This window comes from Bos javanicus, chromosome 6 (assembly GCF_032452875.1).
Source record: "Bos javanicus breed banteng chromosome 6, ARS-OSU_banteng_1.0, whole genome shotgun sequence".
Taxonomy (NCBI): domain Eukaryota; kingdom Metazoa; phylum Chordata; class Mammalia; order Artiodactyla; family Bovidae; genus Bos; species Bos javanicus.
In genome coordinates, this window is record NC_083873.1 from 88,460,689 (window position 1) to 88,479,056 (window position 18,368).

The 18,368-nt window shown below is 37.9% G+C and overlaps 1 protein-coding gene across 2 annotated transcripts; it reads right to left on the bottom strand.

The window, feature by feature from the left end:
* Positions 1 to 1,689: 1,689 nt before the first annotated feature.
* LOC133249684 (cytochrome c oxidase assembly protein COX18, mitochondrial) lies at positions 1,690 to 13,603 on the bottom strand. Of its 2 annotated transcripts, none has more exons than XM_061420443.1 (6): positions 13,174 to 13,603; positions 12,464 to 12,564; positions 9,468 to 9,631; positions 8,650 to 8,774; positions 6,147 to 6,254; positions 1,690 to 3,251 (listed from the first exon to the last, which is right to left on the bottom strand). In XM_061420443.1, exons 1-6 carry the CDS (start codon positions 13,513 to 13,515, stop codon positions 3,066 to 3,068), a joined length of 1,026 nt encoding a protein of 341 aa, XP_061276427.1. In that variant the 5' UTR covers positions 13,516 to 13,603; the 3' UTR covers positions 1,690 to 3,065. The 2 variants fall into 2 exon arrangements, with proteins under 2 accessions (XP_061276427.1, XP_061276428.1); XM_061420444.1 differs by having other exon boundaries at positions 8,650 to 8,771; positions 13,174 to 13,602.
* Positions 13,604 to 18,368: the final 4,765 nt, after the last annotated feature.

Below are 18,368 nucleotides of genomic sequence, written 5' to 3' on the forward strand. Positions count from 1 at the left end.
TCAACTACGGAAAAACAAATATAATCGCCTTATCAGGGATACAAGAGGAGAAGTATGCCCACTGAAATTTCCTTAAAATGGTCCCTAGAGGCTTGTCATGTAGTGCTTGGCCCTCTGGGGTCTAGTAGGGATCTTCAAGGACAGAAACTTTGTTGTTGTTGTTGCCGCCTTAGAACAACTCAATAAGACTGGGTGCTTTCCTGAAGCATTTACTTTTATTTTAGGTCTTGCCATCAATGTTTTTGTTCTCAAACACCCCGGAGTCCTCATTTTACAGAACAAAATCAGCAGTATAGGCCTAATCAATTAGACGATCTTGCAAAAGTTATGTAAAAACTGGGTAGTCAAGAGGTAGTCAGTGGTAGAGTTCAAAGGAACAAGGATTTGTTATATATTCCTTTGGGACAGTTGTATATTTCTCTCATGTTCGAGTTACAGAAAAGCAAAAAGTTACTGTTTTAAGAACCAGGCAAGGCTTCTTTATAAAAGAGCTCCCTCTATTTAATCTTTTGCTGCCATTCCTCAACTGGTAATTCTTCTTTCTTGTGGTAACTGCTAGGTCTTGCAGTTCCTATGGACAGGAAATCAACCAGGATTAAAATGCTTTAATACAGCTTTGCCAACAGAAAAAATTAACAGTCTAAGAAAAGAGATGGAAAATTTTATTCAAGCCGATTTGAGGATTATAATCTGGGAGACAGTCAGAAAGCTCTAGGGGCTGTGCTGCCAATTAGAGGTCAAAGCACGAAAGTTTTGGAGACAAAGATGAGGATTGGTGGTGGGTAATCAGTCGCTCAGTTGAGTTTGATTCTGTGAGCTCATGGACTGTAGCCTGCCAGGCTTCTCTGTCCATGGGATTTCCAAGGCAAGGAATACTGGAGTGGGTTGTATCCCCCGTACTGTAGGGGATCTTTTCAAACCCAGGGATCAAACCTGTGTCTCCTGCATTGGCAGGTGGATTCTTTACCACTGAACCACTGGGAAAGCCTTTTGGGTTTATGTCAAATGATAGTATGACACTGATCGTTTATGCTATTTAGAGTTTACACAATCCAGACCCACAGGAATAGTGGGTCACAGGTCATCACAGTTCCTTACGAGGAGGAGTATGGGAGGATCTGTTTGTGTGTGGCTTTTTGATTGAGTACTAATAACCAAAACAAAAAAAGAAAAAAAAAGAAGGAAGTGTATCTCCTTGTGTCCACTGATGAGATTAAGATGGAATGTCATCTCCTAAGGAGCTCTGGTTTATGCAGATGAACTAAAGGGGAGGGAGGAAGCCCAAAGGGGTGAAGAAAAACTGTTAGCTTTTATTTTGCTATAAAACAATAATTTTATCAATTCTTAACTGAGTTATGGGAAGTCTTAGGTGAAACAGACATGAAGGCTAGGCTTTCTGAGTATAGCAGTGGTGAACTGTGGGGAGGACCCTCTTGTAGGACCTATTTCTTTCTCAAGGGCAATCCCTAAATGTACCCCTTAAAAGAAAAATTTGATAGAGATATATAATATCCAATTTATTCAACAGCATCTTCCTCTTGGTGCATAAGCAGCATGAAGATTTTGTTAACAGCATCCACAGAAAACAAATATACCAGTAAATATCATTTTACTTTATCTGAGAATAAGAGTTCCAAAACAGAAACACAATACTCACAAGGGCCATACAATTACCAAATAAAGTTCAAAGATTTTTAATAGTCCTTTTTATTTTTAGACTGTATTCCACAAATGATGGCAGGCCAGTTATTATGTACAGGAATCATGGAATCATTTCCTCCCCATGGCTATGTAAGTTCTCAGTTAATGAAGTTTGATCCAGCTGTTTGTTGGGATTCCAGCTGCTGACAGTTTAAAGCTCTTAGTGGTTGTGGCTTTGGGACCACAAAAAAGAAGGGTCTACTGTACTCTGAGATTACAGAAAAGACTCAACTCCATCTCCAGAAAACAATCCTATTTCACAATCATGTGATCAACGATTACATCTCTAATGACTGAAGACATGCTGTTCATATGCATGCTTTCTGGCTGAATAAGCTGATTCTTCACGTACTGTTTAATTTCTAGTAACACTGAAACTAATGTATTTTCATGTATTCAGTAATTATTAAAACTTGATAAATACTATCCTGATCATTCAAGCTTTTAAAATTTGGCTCTTTTTTAAGCTATGTAATTATGAATTAGGTAATATATGATATTCTCAGACCAACTTAATGTTATGTATTATCACATCAAGACAAACAGGTATAAAGAAATCTCCGACTAGCATTATCTTGACCCTAATACAAAATTTTTACTTACTTAACAGGTTATCAGAGATACTGAGTTCCTTCATATTCTCTTACGATTAGCTTAAGATTTTCTACTTTGGGTTCCAGCAGTACTCAGTGCTATACCCTGTATTGCAGACTTCTTAAATTAGAAAGAAAGGAATGTACACTTTTTATATTCTTTCAGAGCACAGCTGAAAAGCAACACCACCTACCATGTTATGTACTTTCTTACATGTGTGGACTACTCCACAGCATGTATCTCAAGTCCCTTTCATTTTAAAATCATACATTAACTTGTTCCATTAGAATAATTTATTAACCAGGAATTACCAGAAGGCCTTCAGGAGTTGGGAGAGGGGCTCAAAAAAGGCCTCCATTTGTATTTCAAGGACTTTTCTGAAGAGAAAACCAGGGCTTTATTAAAAGATTAAACAGGTCTATGATCCTCCACATCCTACAAATTTTAGAAATCATCCCATTGGATTCTCTTATTTTATAAACTTTTCTAGTCCTGTTCTCCAAAGTTCTGGAATCTCTAGCAAGTTGTAATTTTATAAACAGGGCCTGACACTTTGATTCCACTTTTACAGTCTTAGCATACAATTAAATATACTACACGCTTAGCACTGAAAAGATTTTAAGTATTGTTATATATATATCTGGATTATATCTTAATCCACAGTACTTCACAGAGTTCATGATTTTAAACAAAAGCAAATTAAATCATACCTGAAGTTCTAAATCTTCTAAATACATTAGCAGTGAAACCTGTAATTGTTTCAAAAATTACTAGAAAGTACGTGATTTTCTTGAAATGAACTTGGAGTGAAAGGCAGCCAAGAGGTCCTTATAAGGAGTGTCTGAATCTAACTTGGTCAACGGGATCCTGCAAAGTTGGCGAAACCCAGGAGAACGGAGCAGCAAGTTCTGTGAAAGGCCCACGAAGCTGGAGCACAACCAGTAGAGGACAATTGACTGCAACGAGAAGAAAGGACATGAACGTTAGCATCTCTCCATTCTCCAAGGTCTAGAGACAGGCAGGCAATAAAAAAGAAAATTAACAATCTCTGTAAACAGAGCACCAGGACTGAAAGAGACCTTCAGGAGCTAATAGATACCTGGGTCAGATCTAACAGATAGGTAAAAAAGTTGAAAAGAAGACCCCCAAACAAAAAGAAACCAAATGGAGAGGTACTGGTGACAGAAAGTGGATGGCAGAGAACGGCTCCCAGGCAGGGGTCCAAGAGAGATCCCATTTCCTTCTTTGGCAATTAAGCATACTGCTTCCCCACCGAGAGTCTCGACAAACTGCTACACAGCAGGCAGGCTACTGGAGGCATGGCCATTCACGATGGCAAACTTAGCTTCCCTACACCTATACAGAGTCACCTATCTTCCAAATTTTCCCAGGAACTAGTTTCTAAGTGTAGTCAGGAATAGATTATCTTTGCCTTTTCCTGAGACAAAGCATCTCAGCCCAACCCTCTTTTTTTTTTTTTTTTACCACCACTGAGATTCAGTTATTTAGGTCAAAGAGCTGTCTTTCTCATGTCTTCACAGAGCTTTTACATTAAGTTGCCTAATTCTGACTTTCCTATATATGAAAGAATCCACTTTGGATATTTAAGACTTTTTTTGGTCTCTGTTACTCACTTGGAACCCAACTTTTCATTAGAACTTTACTGTTACTTTACTTGATCTAGGGGTTTCCTCAGTTATAATTGGTAGTCTTTTAGTCTGCAGCCTCTTGAAACATCCCCATATATACATACAAACATACATCTTTTCTAAACTTTTCTTTGGCATCAGAAGGTAAGCAGGCCCTAGAGGCAAGACCATGTCCTGGCTGAGTCCAGTCCTGGGATCAAACTGCCTGAGTTTGAAATCTATTTATTAGCTTTTGGCAAGTTATTTTTTTTTCTTGTTTCAGTTTTCTCTTCTATAAAATGAGGGACAGACTGTACCCAGGGATGCTGTGAAGAATAAATGAGAAAATTCATGTAGTGTGGTAAGCACAGTAAGTGGCTCATATTAAGCATTTATTTGTTCCAGAACAAGTTTTTAAGGGAAGTAATGAAATCTTAAAGGCAGATTATTAGTACAGTAGCTAAAGAGTAAGAGCCAAAATACCTGGATGTGTGTGAAGACTCTGCCACTGAACAGATGAGTGACCATGAGTTACTTAACCTCTCTGTGCCTCAGGGTTAAATTGGAGATTATAATAGCACCTACTTCAGTGCACTGTTGGGAGAAATACATGTACTAATACATATGTGTGTGTGTGTGTATGTACATAAATGACTTAAAACAGGGCCTGGCACGAAGTTCATGTTGAATAAATATTAGCTAGCATCATCATCAAACTCATCTATGAAGCAAACAGTTCCCTGGGCCCAACTACTTCAGACTACAAATTGCCTACTAAGTATCACTCATCTTCGTTAGTAATAAAATCCTAATTTTCAGCAAAGTATATTGCTATCTGGAAAAAAAAAGACTATACTTTTCATCCTCTTTTGCAGTTCGGTATGACCACATATTTAAGATGTAAGCACAAGTGTTTGGTAGGGCATCTGGCAAGGGTCCTTAAGTGGTTGACTGTAGTTGAAGCATCTGACTGTAGCTGAAGCACCCTTTTACTATTCTTGCAAGATAACAAGCTTCAGTGGCCATCACGACTATCCTGCGGCTTTCAAGACAAGAATGACAGGTTGTGGACGATGCAGCATTGAGAGGGAACTAGGCAGTCTTTCTCATGTCTTCACAGAGCTGCCACATCAGCTCTACACTAAATGCCTAATTCTGACTTTCCTATATATGAAAAGGTCTCTGTTACTCACTTGGAACCCAACTTCTCATTAGAACTTTACTGCTATTTTACTTGATCTGTGGTTTTCCTCAGTTATAATTGGTATTATTTCTCCTTAGAAATGTAGTGAATTTGCATTATTCTGTTTTTATAGAGTATTTTATAACATTATTATTATATGAGAAGTACTATAACAGGCACTTATTATTTCATTAATTTTCATAGACATTATGGTGTCTCTTTTAGAAATGAGGAAACTTATTTTACACAGGATTAATGACAGTATTATGACTAAGTGACACATGAATAGTATTTAACAGACATTTCTGATGCTGAAAACATACTATTTCAGATTTTTAAGACAAGTCCTATGAAGTACTTTTATACAAGGGACAGAACTTGAACTACCAGCAACAAATGACAACTACTTTATGGTCTCTGTGTTGATTCTGAGCAAAGACAGATACACTGACAGCTTTACTCAACTGAGCACTAAAGTATCCATAAAAAATATGCAAAAGGCTAAAAAAATGAAATAACTGCAAATATAACATTATTTTTCTATTTCTATAGAAGTTTAATTACATATAAATGGGGAAAGTATACCTATCTCATAAAATTTCTATGAGATCAAATAATATTACATATGAACCCATGTGGATCCTTGGTGGGGAAAATTTTTGTTTCTTTTTTAAATGCTAAATTCCTTGGATCCCTCTGTGAAGACAAAAAGAATTCAATACATCAACTAATCAAACAGAGCAAATGCTACATTCATAGTACTATTCATAGTACTCTGCAATATTTAAAAAAAAAAAAAAAAGGAAAATGGAGGGTTAAGACACATTCACGTAAAGGAAGATTAACCAATCCCAAGAAATATTCAGGTGTCACTTGGTGATAGAGTCAGTAGATTTGTTATTACAGAAATCAGAAACCAGTAAAGGATCAAGTAGTCAGAGGAAGCACGACAGAAGAGGCACAATGTCAGTCAGTCTAAGCTAAAAACAGAGAGGATTTACACTTAGCTCATGCTTCACACAATGCTGGTGCTTACTCACTGAAGGCACTGTTGCCGCTACTGGGATCATCAACACCGAGACTGCACGAACAAAGTGCGTAATGTACGTCTGAAAACGAGACTTTCCAAGTTTTTGCAGGGCAAAAATCTGAAAGGGTAAAATAAACACACACATGCTGATTATCTAAATACACATTAAATGAGACAAGCTTTAAAATGCAAAGTGATTTTTGATTGGCCTCTACCTATATTTTAACAAAAGCAATAAAAATTAAAAAACAAAACACTGATTTGTTGATTAACTATCACTGGTTGATCAACTCTTTAATTCTTAAATGGAACTAAGTAACAGCAATAAATAGATTCATCTATATTAAATAGGATCAAAGCATAATTTTTATAGGTCAGTGTTTTTTAAAGATTGTAAAACTGAAGTCCCTTCAAGATAGGTATTATGTATGAATCATTACCTTTTTTTTTTTTTTGGCACCTAAATACAGGGCCTGGCACAGAGAAAGAACTTAACAGGTATCTGAAAGGTTTGTGATCTGGTTACATGGATGACAGAAAAGAACTAAGAAGGCTAGGAAGAGGAGTTATGGTTTATGAATTACTTACAAGGCAGCTTAGCTTAATGATTATGAGCACAGATTCTGCAATTGCACACTCAAATTACGAGATTCACATGGCAGCCCTGCATTTAGTGGTTATGTGACTTTGGGCAAGTTACTTCACCTTTCCGTGCCTCCCATTCTCCACCTTAAGACTGGGATAATAACAGCACCTACATCATAGGACTATTGTTAAGAATTAAATGAGTTAATTCATGTGAATTGCTTACAATAGTGCCTGGTACACAGTAAATGTTAAGCAAGAATAGGCTTTTATTAAATTTATGCATGCTGGGTTGTTAGATGGAATAAAGGAAAGATGAGAGGACTGACGTCAATTCACTGGGAGCTTGTGTCATCACTTCCTTCTTCCTAAGAAATACTAATTACTAACCAAGTTCACAGAACTATGCTAGATGCTCTTAGAGTAAAACACTTAAGACTACACATAGCGTCTTTCCTCAGGAAACCTTCACCTAAGACCTGAGAATCTTTATATTTCTCATCTGAAAAAGTAAGTGATGTATTAGATTTCCCAAATAGCAATCAGCAGATATGAGGTCTGTGAAATCTCAACTGCATTAGATCTTTCCTCCAAAATCACTGCAGATGGTGACTGCAGCCATGAAATTAAAAGATGCTTACTCCTTGGAAGGAAAGTTATGACCAACCTAGATAGCATATTCAAAAGCAGAGACATTACTTTGCCAACAAAGGTTCGTCTAGTCAAGGCTATGGTTTTTCCTGTGGTCACGTATGGATGTGACAGTTGGATTGTGAAGAAGGCTGAGCGCCGAAGAATTGATGCTTTTGAACTGTGGTGTTGGAGAAGACTCTTGAGAGTCCCTTGGACTGCAAGGAGATCCAACCAGTCCATTCTGAAGGAGATCAGCCCTGGGATTTCTTTGGAAGGAATGATGCTAAAGCTGAAACTCCAGTACTTTGGCCACCTCATGCGAAGAGCTGACTCGTTGGAAAAGACTCTGATGCTGGGAGGGATTGGGGGCAGGAGGAGAAGGGGACGACAGAGGATGAGATGGCTGGATGGCATCACTGACTCGATGGACATGAGTCTGAGTGAACTCCGGGAGTTGGTGATGGACAGGGAGGCCTGGCGTGCTGCGATTCATGGGGTCGCAGAGTCGGACACGACTGAGCGACTGAACTGAACTGAAGATTTCTTCTAGTTAAAGGGTCTATGTTCTTTTCAAGAGTCTAAGAACAATTCTTTATGGAACTAAAGACAAGTTTCCCCTAAACTCAAGTTGAGTAAAGTAGCATGAGCTAATGGTAAGATATGGCTAAGAGATTGTATTTTATACATATGTTTCTCCATTTCATTTTATAAAGAAATTCTATGACTAAAAATGGCAGTCAGGTATGTTTAATTGACATATTAAACATATAAACAAAACATCAACATATTGTGGGAATAAGACCAGACTGACATCTTAATTGCTGCCTTTACCAAAAAGCAAATCAAAGAACTGTTATGTACTAGCATCGTACCATTTTACAGTTGAAGGAGATTTTGGAACTGTTCCAATTCAGCTCTCTTATTTTAAATTATGATCCCCAGAGAGGTTAAGGAACTGGCCCCAGAAAATTAATCAACAACTGATCTGCGACCAAAACCAAGGGGTCTCATGACTAGCTAAGACTCTGCACCCACAATGCAGGCAGCCCAGGTTCGATCCCTGGTCAGGGAAGTAGACCCAATATGCCACAACTCAAAGTTCCTACACGTCACAACTAAGACCCAGTACAGTCAAATAAATAACCAAATATATATTAAAAAAACAAAAAACAAGGAATCTCAACGTTAGCTCAGAGCTATCACCAGTAACTCAAATTCATTTCTATCGGATGTCAGGACAGCAACAGAATCTCAATGATTTAAATGGCAAACAAATCTTATTTAAAACCACTGACCTCCACTATTAATAAATTGATGACACCAACGGAGACAGGCAGAATCCAAGTGGAATCCAGAGCAGTGAGGTCATGAAACCACAGGACCCCACCAGCAGTTAACTGCTCCTGAACAGAAAAACCTGCTGAAACATTTTTATAAATGAAACAGAAGAATTTCTAAAAACAGCAGAGGGAAGTGATTCCAATAAGGTGTTCCTCACACTGAAGACTTGCATTTTTTATTCAGGTTATTTTCACTCCACAACATAAGCTAGTTCTTATACTAAGAAAGAGGTAAGAAGTTTCTGGAGCAAACGGATGTGGAGACACTAAAGATGTGTAGCAGTAACCTTTACAGACTGAAATTTTAAAACTTACTTGTCTATAGGCTGCTTTCTTTCAAGTCAATTTAGATTACTTTATGGTTAGAAATGCCTTTAAATGAAAGTAAAAACAAGCCCCTTAGTTTGTAACCTTTCATATTAATATTTACACTTGTAACTGTGGAAGTTCTTCTGGCTTCTCCAATTCATAAATAGAAAAAATTCATGGCCCTGAAACCATATTATGGAATTATAACACTAATTTTATTAAACTTCCAAGAAGTAGTACTAGTGACATCCTTCCTAAACTGATTTATATTCTCAATACAGCTAGTTTGGTTACACTTAATATTTGAAATTCTATACTTGTGTAAGGGAGATGATTAAAGTGTATTCCAGTTACAGAAAGTATGGATGTTTTTTATTATTATTATTTTTTTTTTTGCTTTTTCTTTAGAATACAAGACAGTGTTAGAGAACTTGCTTGGGGGAATTACTTTCAATAGTAACTACCTTCTGAATGTGCTGCCCCTGTGCTAAAGTTTCGGAGAGCGACAGACATGAAGATCCACATTGGAAGCTGAATCCAGACCAGCACAGTGGCTTTGAAGGGGTGGCAGTTATCCCGAACATAGAGCTCTGAAACAAGCCTCCGCATAGTCTTTAGGTAAGTGAGCCTAGTTTGAGGGAAGAGGGAAAAAGGGAAAGGAGAAAACATCATTTGGATACTAGCTGTGCTTCATCCCTACAGGATAAACACACCTATACTATGGTTACTGGCTAAAGGATTTATGCAGGATTTTTGACTGTCAGAAGCTATACCAAAGTGAAGTGAAAGTTGCTCAGTAGTGTCTGACTCTTTGCAACCCCATGGACTACATACTCCATGGAATTTTCCAGGCCAGAATACTGGAGTGGGTAGCCCTTCCCATCTCCAGGAGATCTTCCCAACCAAGGGACAGAACCCAGGTCTCCCGTATTGCAGATGGATTCTTTACCAGCTGAGCCACCAGGGAAGCCCAAGAATATTGGAATGAGTAGCCTAGCCCTTGTCCAGCAGATCTTCCTGACCCATGAATTGAACCGGCATCTCCTGCATTGCAGACTGATTCTTTATCAACTGAGCTAAAAGGGAAGCCCCTAAGCTACACCAAGTGGTTGCCGAAAAAAAAGGAAAATAAAACCTTTTATTCAAAGTTTGTTCACAATGTAAGCAAATTACATAACAATTTGAGAAATCCGCCACTGTCAAACTTCAGGCTTTATTTCTGGAGGTCTTAGGCAAACTAGGCTTTAACAAAGGAAATTTCACTACTAACATGGTATGACCAAAATTTGAATCAGAAATACTAGAGGTTAAAACACATTTTACTCAAATTTCTCCACTCCAGCCAAATTCAATCACCTGATCCCTGAACATACCTTTCAGAGCAATGTGGTTTTGTACCATGTATGCTCCTGACCTGTCTAAACAGTCTCCATTCTTCAATCAACTCTTTCATAAAGATTTTCTTACTGCTTCTCTGTTAACCATATTAGTTACTCCTCTGTTGTTTTTGTTGCTGTTTTCAACTCCTGTTCTTACGTCCCACTTGCTAGACTACAATATTGGATGGGTCTTCATCTTTAAATCTCTTGTGGCATGTTTTGTACAAGGTAGGTTTTCAATAGGTTTGCAGAATTTAATCAAATTATAATGCACTGAATTAAGACAGTACACAGAGACATTCCAGGCTCCTTGTAATTCAGTCTTCGCCCACTCTTTCAACATTATTTCCTGTTACTCTTTTTCTTGTCCCTTGAATGACCTGGGTCATCCAACAACTCAGACTTTCACATCAGCATGCCCTGGAAGTTATTACATCATCTTTGAAGACTGTCCACTATCCTGGCTGTTTGTTCACCTGACAAACTCCTTTTCATTCTTCAAAACCCAGTTAAACTGACAATACAGGAAACCCGCAGATAATGTCTTCCTCTAGAAAGTCATTCATCTGTGTAAGGATGTGTCCGGACAATCATCCTGCCAGGGATGCATAAGTACGGTAGCACAGTCTTACCTAGGCTGTATTTATAACCCATGTGAGCAGCTACTAATGTGTTCTTCTGGTCTAGAGCTGTAGCCCTTAGACTTCCTTGATCAGTAGAACTTCAAAACTATAGGTTTACCAACTTTTTATCAAGTAAAGACATTAAGCTATAAGAATGATTTTTTTAAAATGGCAGGTCTTTTTAACACTAAAGAGGGACTCAATTTCATATTGTAGATAGGTGGCAAATTTATACCTATATAGATAAAAATATATGGATAGGGCCTTCCCTGGTGGCTCAAATGGTAAAGAATCTGCCTGTAATGTGGGAGACTTGGGTGTGATCCCTGGGTGGGGAAGATACCCTGGAGAAGGAACTGGCAATCCACTCCAGTATTCTTACCTGGAGAATTCCAGAGACAGAGGAGCCTGGCAGGCTAGAGTCTCTGGGGTCACAAAGAGTTGGACATGACTGACTAATACACACATATACCCATATATATACACATTACATATTCATACTAAAACACCCTTATTTTTCTCATTGCTGTGAGATGCTAAACACTTTGTCAGCATCTCACAAAAATTCTTAGTGGATGGCTGCCCACATGGAACTACAACATGGTCAAGCACCCTTAGGCAAGGGCTCTCAAAGAGCTCAGGGAGACAGCAACACAGGATAACTACAGCAGAGTAACAACTCCTGGCCTACCCAGTTGCTTTTACCATGGCATTTATATTTTCTGTCTCCTCATTCTTTTGGGCAGCTACCTGCTCTATGCTGTCAAAAGGTTAAGTTTGTAAATAACTTGTATCTTTTGTTGACTAAAATCTCAACAAAGTGGCACAGTATCTGTATCCTGTGAAGCCTTCCCTAACTTTCCATGATGACCTAACTCCTTGTACATAATCTTTTTTAGTTACTTAATCCAGTCATTATTTGTTTACACATCTGTCTTTTTCAGTAGTCTGGAGTCCTTTAAGATCAAGGAACTCTGCTTTGTCTCTTTTTTTGCTTTCAGTCCAGTATATAAACCTATCACGCCACAAAAACTTTTTAAAATATTAAAAAGTAAAAAGAACGACTTTGCTGCTAAAGCTACAGAATACCACACCCTGTAAAAAAGACATGCTGCTGCTGCTGCTGCTGCTGCTAAGTAGCTTCAGTCGTGTCCGACTCTTTGCGACCCCATAGACGGCCTCCTACCAGGCTCTTCTGTCTCTGGGATTCTCCAGGCAAGAACACTGGAGTGGATTGCCATTTCCTTCTCCAATGCATGAAAGTGAAAAGTGAAAGTGAAGTTGCTCAGTCGTGTCAGACTCTTAGCAACCTCATGGACTGCAGCCTACCAGGCTCCTCCGTCCATAGGATTTTCCAGGCAAGAGTACTGGAGTGGGGTGCCATTGCCTTCTCCTGTAATAAAGACATACATACATACATTTTTTTTTCATGGTCTTATATGCAGAGAATCAGCTTACCTGGCAACTCTCTTGGACCATCCCAACTGATGTGCACGAACTGCAACTTCTTGGTTAAGATGTCGTGCAATGTTTTTTATTTCTGGCTGCAAATTTTCCACCTAGCTAAAGAAAAAGTAGACTTTGTTATGAGCACATTAAAGATCTGTATTCATACCCATTCATAAGTTTACTCTCTATTCCCTAAACTCATTTAAAAACATGTGGTTTACTGGTTGTGTCAAGAAACTCGAAGATTTCTCACAATATGTTAATTTATGATATCCTCAATTGCAATCAAATTAAAATTCCAACTTATACACTTAGCAGTGTGACGTTGGGCAAATTATTCAACCTCTAAAGTCTTGTTCCCTCTTATATAAAATGTATAACAGCACCTACTTCACAGGGTTATTTTAAGGATTAAATAAGCCCTACACTCCACACTTTTAATGTTTCAATCCGTGGGTTTTCCAGTAATATAAACTGAAGAAACGGTAGTCTATTAAGTGTCTTTAATATGCTCTTTGTAGCTACAGAGCCATAAGAGAATCTGCATTTACTTCTGCCTGTGTTAATTCCTTTTTGTAAGCTTACTGCCTTAGAGGTGCTGATGATTAACAGTAAGTACTCCGGAAGTATCTGGGGATCTTAAGCCCCAGGTGAGACTTTGACCCTCCTCACCACGGAAGTGGGTACGCACGGTCCACGCGCGGCTCGGCACCCCTCACCTTGGCCAGGATGTAGTGCTGGTAGGCAGCCAGGGGTAGTGTGACGGCCCCGCGCAGGACCACGGTGGTGAGGAGAATGCTGCCCCACCAGGGCAGGCCCGAGGCGGTGTGGGCGAAGAGCAGCACGTCCTCTGCGCCCTGCACCGGCGCCGAGGTAGCCAAGGCCTCGTACCAGCCTCCCGCGCCGCTCGGGCCAACTGCGGAGACCGATGCCACCGCCCACACTGGCAGAGCAGAGCTCTTGGCGCCGCCTGCTGGGGCCCGTGCGAGCAATGGGTCCAGGACACGGACCTGCAGGGCAGGCCGGGGCCGCAGCCACCTAACGCTGAGCCGGCACAGCATCTCCGCGCCAGAGTTGGGTCCGAAACGCCGGCCTCACAGACCACGCGCGCTCGCACCGCTCCGCCTAGGCCGCTACGCGCATGCGCCGGCAACCCCGGCGTAAAGTGGGCGTTGAGTTCGCGGGTGGCCACAATTGACCTTCCCGGTCAAGCCAGTGACGTATTGAGTCGCACTAGAGATGACGCACGAGGCAGAAATGTCCCACCTTTCTCACGCGGCACCTAGCAAGCCTACTGCGCAGACACGAAACTTTCGCGCTGCTGTGCTGGAGCTCCTCGAGCCTAGACCGGAATTGTAGTGCTGCGGGTGGGACTTGGTGCCCGGAGCCCGGCGAGGCGTTCTCTAGGAAGCTCTCGTCCTGTAAATTCTGTCTTCGGCATATACCTTTCCGTTCTTTTTGACTTAATCATGTCATGGTTTAAACTTTGTGGGTGCTTTTTGTGATCAGAAGGTAGCCCCCCACGTCTTTATGTGCACCCCGATTGCTTCCGCTAGGGATTGAGATAGATTATACTCAATCTATCTTGAACGCGTTGCTGAAATGCCAGTTTGGAGAGGCGTGAGTTTCTGTGTTGTTAAAATCAAGTCTTTATGCTCTAAGCATACTTTAGTCTGTGGTATAAATTATTTAATTGCCTCATCTGTCCTAATAAGCATTTTCAGAACCAGTTTTAGTGTTTCATCTTTCATTATAAAGGGCAGTAAAGTTTATTAAGAATAAAGAACCATCTCCTGAGTTAAGGGGAGTTATCACTGGCAGCACGGTGACTTCTTTATTGGGGCTTAACATCGTGTATAAACTTTCAGGAGCCTGAACAGCAACATCAGCTGTCTTCTGTTTAAAAGGAGCAGGCTAAAATGTACATGGACTAGTTTTTAGCTTTGTGTTCCTGGGAACACAATGGGATGACATGGAGTTTCTTAACATAATGATCATCCCTAGACCTAAAGGCCAAATTGTGTTGAGGAACAAAATCATTGATTAAAACGAAGGTGCCGGCCAATATTGGGGTAATGTCAAACTGGAGCTACTGTTCTTGCTTCACTGTGCACCTACCCAGGGGTACCAGATGTTTTCTCTGGGTTCAGGAAGTGATCTTCCTTCAAATTACATGATTAAATCCATTCATGAAATTTTATATGTTAACACACACATCCCAACATATGTTATAGAATTTCTTTTCCTAAAGTAAAAGCCTTTATCACTGTCTCCCTATCTGTTTGTCAAGTTAAAACAAGCAACCTATTGGTACCGACTACTGGTTTAAAGTGGAAAAGAATTTTACATGGAATTATCTTGGCCTGAAGGTTGAGGGAGCAAAGGAACAACTTCTATGCTGCTGCACTCCTCTCGTTGCAGAGACCTGATAACATTAGGAGTTGGACTTTCCACAGCGTCATTTAAGCCTAAGGACTGTGACCTTTTGATATGCAGGAGAAAAGGAGTTGATGAAAGGAAAAAGATCCTAAAATAAAAACTCCACGTTTATGCATTCACTATTCAGATAATTTAAATCAAGAATTTTTAAGCTATTCATCAAATTCCTAAGACTTCCTTCTGTGGATTTGTATTCAGGAGTCGGGGCTGGAACTTCTTCAATGAGTGTAGGCTCACCTTTTGTACTACATTTTGGGGTCACAGATTATAGTCTCATTTAAAAATGTTCCACTGCTTTAAGTTTGACTATTGTGATCTAAATACAATTTATGAATATTTAACCTAATTTCATATACTTAAAACATACTGATTACAATTTGGTTAATGGAGATGATCAGGACTGGCTATCTACTTGGTATAGAATGTAGGGAGAAGTATTTGTCAATTACAAAGCCCAATGCAAATACAAAGTGTATATGTATGTACTGGTAACAAACATTGTGATACTCTGAGTATTTTGAGTGGAAAAGTATACTACAGAGTGACTATACAAATATTGGGCAAACCAGCTGAAATGATGCCAACCCTAATACTTTGCAAATGGATATATTATGTTTAAAAAGTTCATTTAAAAAACATTTTTAACATTTCTAAAAAGTTCAACTACTTATTAGCTCATTCCTTTTTATTCATACTACATCACATAGCTAACTTTTTTCTTAATTTTATTTAAAGCTCCTGAAAAACAAAGACTATATATTTACTGTCAGAAGTTTCTGAAATTCTTATTCATCACTGTGCTGAACACAGGAATGGAGGTCAAAATGTGAATATAGGCTATTATATATATATATATATAGACTGTCTATATGTACAGTCATTTAAATTTCTCTCTTCCCAAATACACCTTCTCAAGTGTTTACCAAAAGAAACTTTAAAGGATATTTTCATGAGCAACTTAAAGTGATCCCTTGGAATCACATTTCTTTTTCCTATTAATGCACTGCTTTTAAAATCAAAGTTACCTAATGTAGTATTAGCTTTTTTTCTCATTAAAAAAAAATTCTCTTGAATTATCATTGACTTTTAAGTACTAAGTATACGATATTGGCTTTTACTTTCAAAAGTGGGAACTGATTTCAAGGTAGAAGTCTAATATGAAACCTCTTATGACCCATGTATTAGTCCTATATTTTTACTGTCACATAAAGAAATTCTTATTTATGTCAAAGCCACAGTAACACATTTTTCTCTGTATTCACTTATCCAAAATATAAGTGATGGTGTTTTTGCAATCAAGGTGTATACCACGGTAGATTAAATATTAGAGCATTAATGATGCTCTCATCCTAAATCCCAATCATTTGCAATTAACAGTTAGTTAATTCAGTTAACTGAGTGTTGTGACTTGCTTAATCTGGGATATATTTCCAAAAAGATTCAGGAGCATCTAGAATTTACAAATTATAAATATCCCAAACATTAATATTAAAAGACATCTGAATAGATACATTTATCTAAAGTAAAAATACAGAGTATTGGTATACTCAATCTCCATGTTAGTAATGGAAAACAGTGAAATGGTTTTCCTTTGATATTTTGAATCATTCTGAAATAATCCTGAGTTAAAACTTTATTTGAAAGTTCTAGCATTCTTAAATGTCATGCCAGATTTATCTGTTTAATCTAACACTTTGTATTGTTTTTAAAAATAAAGTGTGCAAAAATATTTATGAAATGTATAATTAGGTCATTTTAATCAATAGAAAAATAGAATAATATTTTCATGATAAACAAGACAGGAACTATTAGTAAACTATTTACCTCCTTTTTCCTGAGAAGAAAAATGACTGTAAGATAAGTATAGTTATTACCCCAAAAAAAGTAATTTTCAATTACTAATAGATTGATTTAACTTTGTAGTAAGAGGAAACAGAAGGGAAAAATACCTTTCACATAAATAGTAAAATCACTTTTTTGAATATACTGGTATATGCTGAAATATATGTTGAAAAGGCATACCATGGGAATTCTCTTGGCACCAGTACACAAAATCATTTCTAAAATGGAATGATTGGTATAAACAGATTACACAATAATTGGGATATTAATTCTTTTGGGATTTAAAGTGTGAACTAACCTAACTGTTAAATCTAAGAGTTAAGCTACTTCTTAAAAGGATAAGAGAAAAGAAATACCTTATGTAGTCTGCAATTATACATACCACATACTTTCCAAAAAGGGGGAAAAAAAAGACCTGCATGGTCTCAAAAGATGATTTTTTTATTATTCAAATAAAAGTGCACTGCATTACATCTGAAATATAAAAAATGTATCTGAAAAATGTTCCCAGTACAGACTTCTAAAACCATGGTATTATATTTAACAAGCCTGACCCCAAAAACTAAATTAGGAGCATTCCAATCAATAGTCCCCTGTCCCATAGCTTTGAAGTAAAAAAAAAAAAAATAGTTTTTCTCTCTGTTTTTTAGCAAGACACCCTATCTTAAGAAACCCACTGTTGTGAGTCAACACAAGGTCATGTGTTGTGATAAATACTGGGTGGTATCTGTTATCTAGCAGGATTATTTTAATTAGAAAATAACCCTAGTAAACACAGAAAAGAAACTAAGCAAAAAGTTATAGGATAGTGGCAAAAGTCATACATAAAATACTCTGTTAAATAGCATTATACCCCTTTCTTAGTAAAGTGCAATAATTTTATGTCATAGCTACATTTATTTGTAGGATATCATTTAGCTTTTCCTTTAAATATGGTTGTATCAATCACAGACAGGGAGAAAAACAAATTTATGTATTTTAAGACCACCTTCTAAATTAAAAGATACAAATGTGTTTATAAATTTCTGGATATGTTTGAGAAATCTTTTTACTCTTTACTTAGGTAACCAGAGTAAAAGAAATCATTTCATTTTCTTGAACAGTCAAGGAACCATATTAATATTGTTAACCTGGGTGATCTATCTGAATTTTAGTTAATGTTTATGTTTCACCAATGAGGAATTATGTCTATTATTTTTTAAAGACATTACTTCACTTTTATGCTTACTTTCTAATTCAACCATATTATTTATTATATCACATGAGACAGGGTAGGACACATATTCTTCTTGGAATATGTTACTGTTTATTTTTTCAAGTGAAATGAATAGATAAATCCCACTGAGTAGTTTAGTGTGGCCCTGTGTCTTACATAAACAGGTTAAACAGGAGGCTTTATTTTGTAACCTGTGTATTCATGTCTACCATAAGTTGTCTTAATGACAACGCCAAATTTATTACTTGCCCCAAGTTAGCTGTTGATCCCTTTCACTGATAATATACAAACAAGTGTAGAAATTAAGAAGGCTTTAAAATATGGGGGGAAAAAACCTTTAAATTATTGAAAACTGAAATTTTTATGTTGATTCCTGATGACTCCAAACCCAATGTTAAGAATCAATATTATCCAATA